The following is a 969-nucleotide window of genomic DNA, read 5'->3' as shown; positions in this document are numbered from 1 at the left end:
CTCTAGCCGGACTCATCCTGCTTCTCTAGCTCCCGGCTCCTCTCTTCCGCCGCCTCCTCGCTGGATGAAGCCGTGATCCGTGCCCRGACCCTCGGAGGGCGCCAAGGGCTTCAGGGTCCCCGTCTCGGTGCAGAGCGAGGAGGCCACACGCCACCCCACATCCTAATTTTGGGGGACGGTCCGGTGGGAACGAAAGCCCAACCGCTATTTCCGAGCCCACCGGAGCCCGGCCGAGCGGAGGTGTCCCCCCCCCCCGCCGCGTGGGGACGTGGCACCGGCGCGCACGGCAGCCTTAAGGCAGCTTAAAGCACATATCCCCCACCTTAACCCCCCCTCCGTATTCCCCAAAAACACCCAGGTTGGGAACGGGGAGACCACGGCTGCGCCGGGGGGGATCGGGCAAAAAGCAGCCCGGAAAGAGCAACCGCCGCCGCGGGATGGAGGAGAAACCTGAATAATTTTGCCCCGAGTTGGGTGTGGGGGGGACACGGCGACCGGAGCGAGGAAGGACGGGCCGTGGGTGCCGGGGGGGGGCGAAGACCTCACCCTATAAATAAGGATTTCCCCAAACGTGCCGCCCCATCCGCCGGCGCGGGAGGAAAAAAATGGGGGGGATCCGGGGGGGGGGGTCCGGCGCTCCTCCTCGGCGTCCGTCTCGCCCCCCCCTCCCCACCGCCGCCCCCACCCTCACTCGGCCCCCGACTCCCGGTGCCCCTCGGCGTCCAGGCAGCCGTTCAGCTGGAGCCCCGGCATGCCGGGAGCCCGCGGGTCGTATTCCTCGTCCAGGAAGTCCAGGGAATTGTTGCTGGGCAGGCCGCGGATGGTGAATTTGTGCGACACCTTGGTCCACTGCTCCCGGTTGCTGGCCACCCGCTCGTAGAGCTCGGCGGCCTTGGGGAAGAGGTCCTGCAGCAGCCTGCGGCACGGGGGGGGCACCCCGTCAGGTGCCGCCGCTCCCCCGTGCCCGGC

At 69.1% G+C, this 969-nt stretch overlaps 1 protein-coding gene across 1 annotated transcript in view; it reads right to left on the bottom strand.

Moving 5' to 3' along the window:
• Nucleotides 1-687: 687 nt before the first annotated feature.
• Nucleotides 688-969, bottom strand: part of PDE2A (phosphodiesterase 2A) — a 54888-nt gene continuing 54606 nt past the window's right edge. The window contains exon 30 of the mRNA XM_026079260.1: nt 688-916. Within this exon, the coding sequence (XP_025935045.1) occupies nt 688-916 (229 nt within the window). The remainder of the gene's footprint in view (nt 917-969) is intronic.

This window comes from Apteryx rowi, unplaced genomic scaffold (genome assembly GCF_003343035.1).
Source record: "Apteryx rowi isolate R43461 unplaced genomic scaffold, aptRow1 scaffold_498, whole genome shotgun sequence".
NCBI lineage: Eukaryota > Metazoa > Chordata > Aves > Apterygiformes > Apterygidae > Apteryx > Apteryx rowi.
This window is presented reverse-complemented; position numbering and strand designations above follow the sequence as displayed.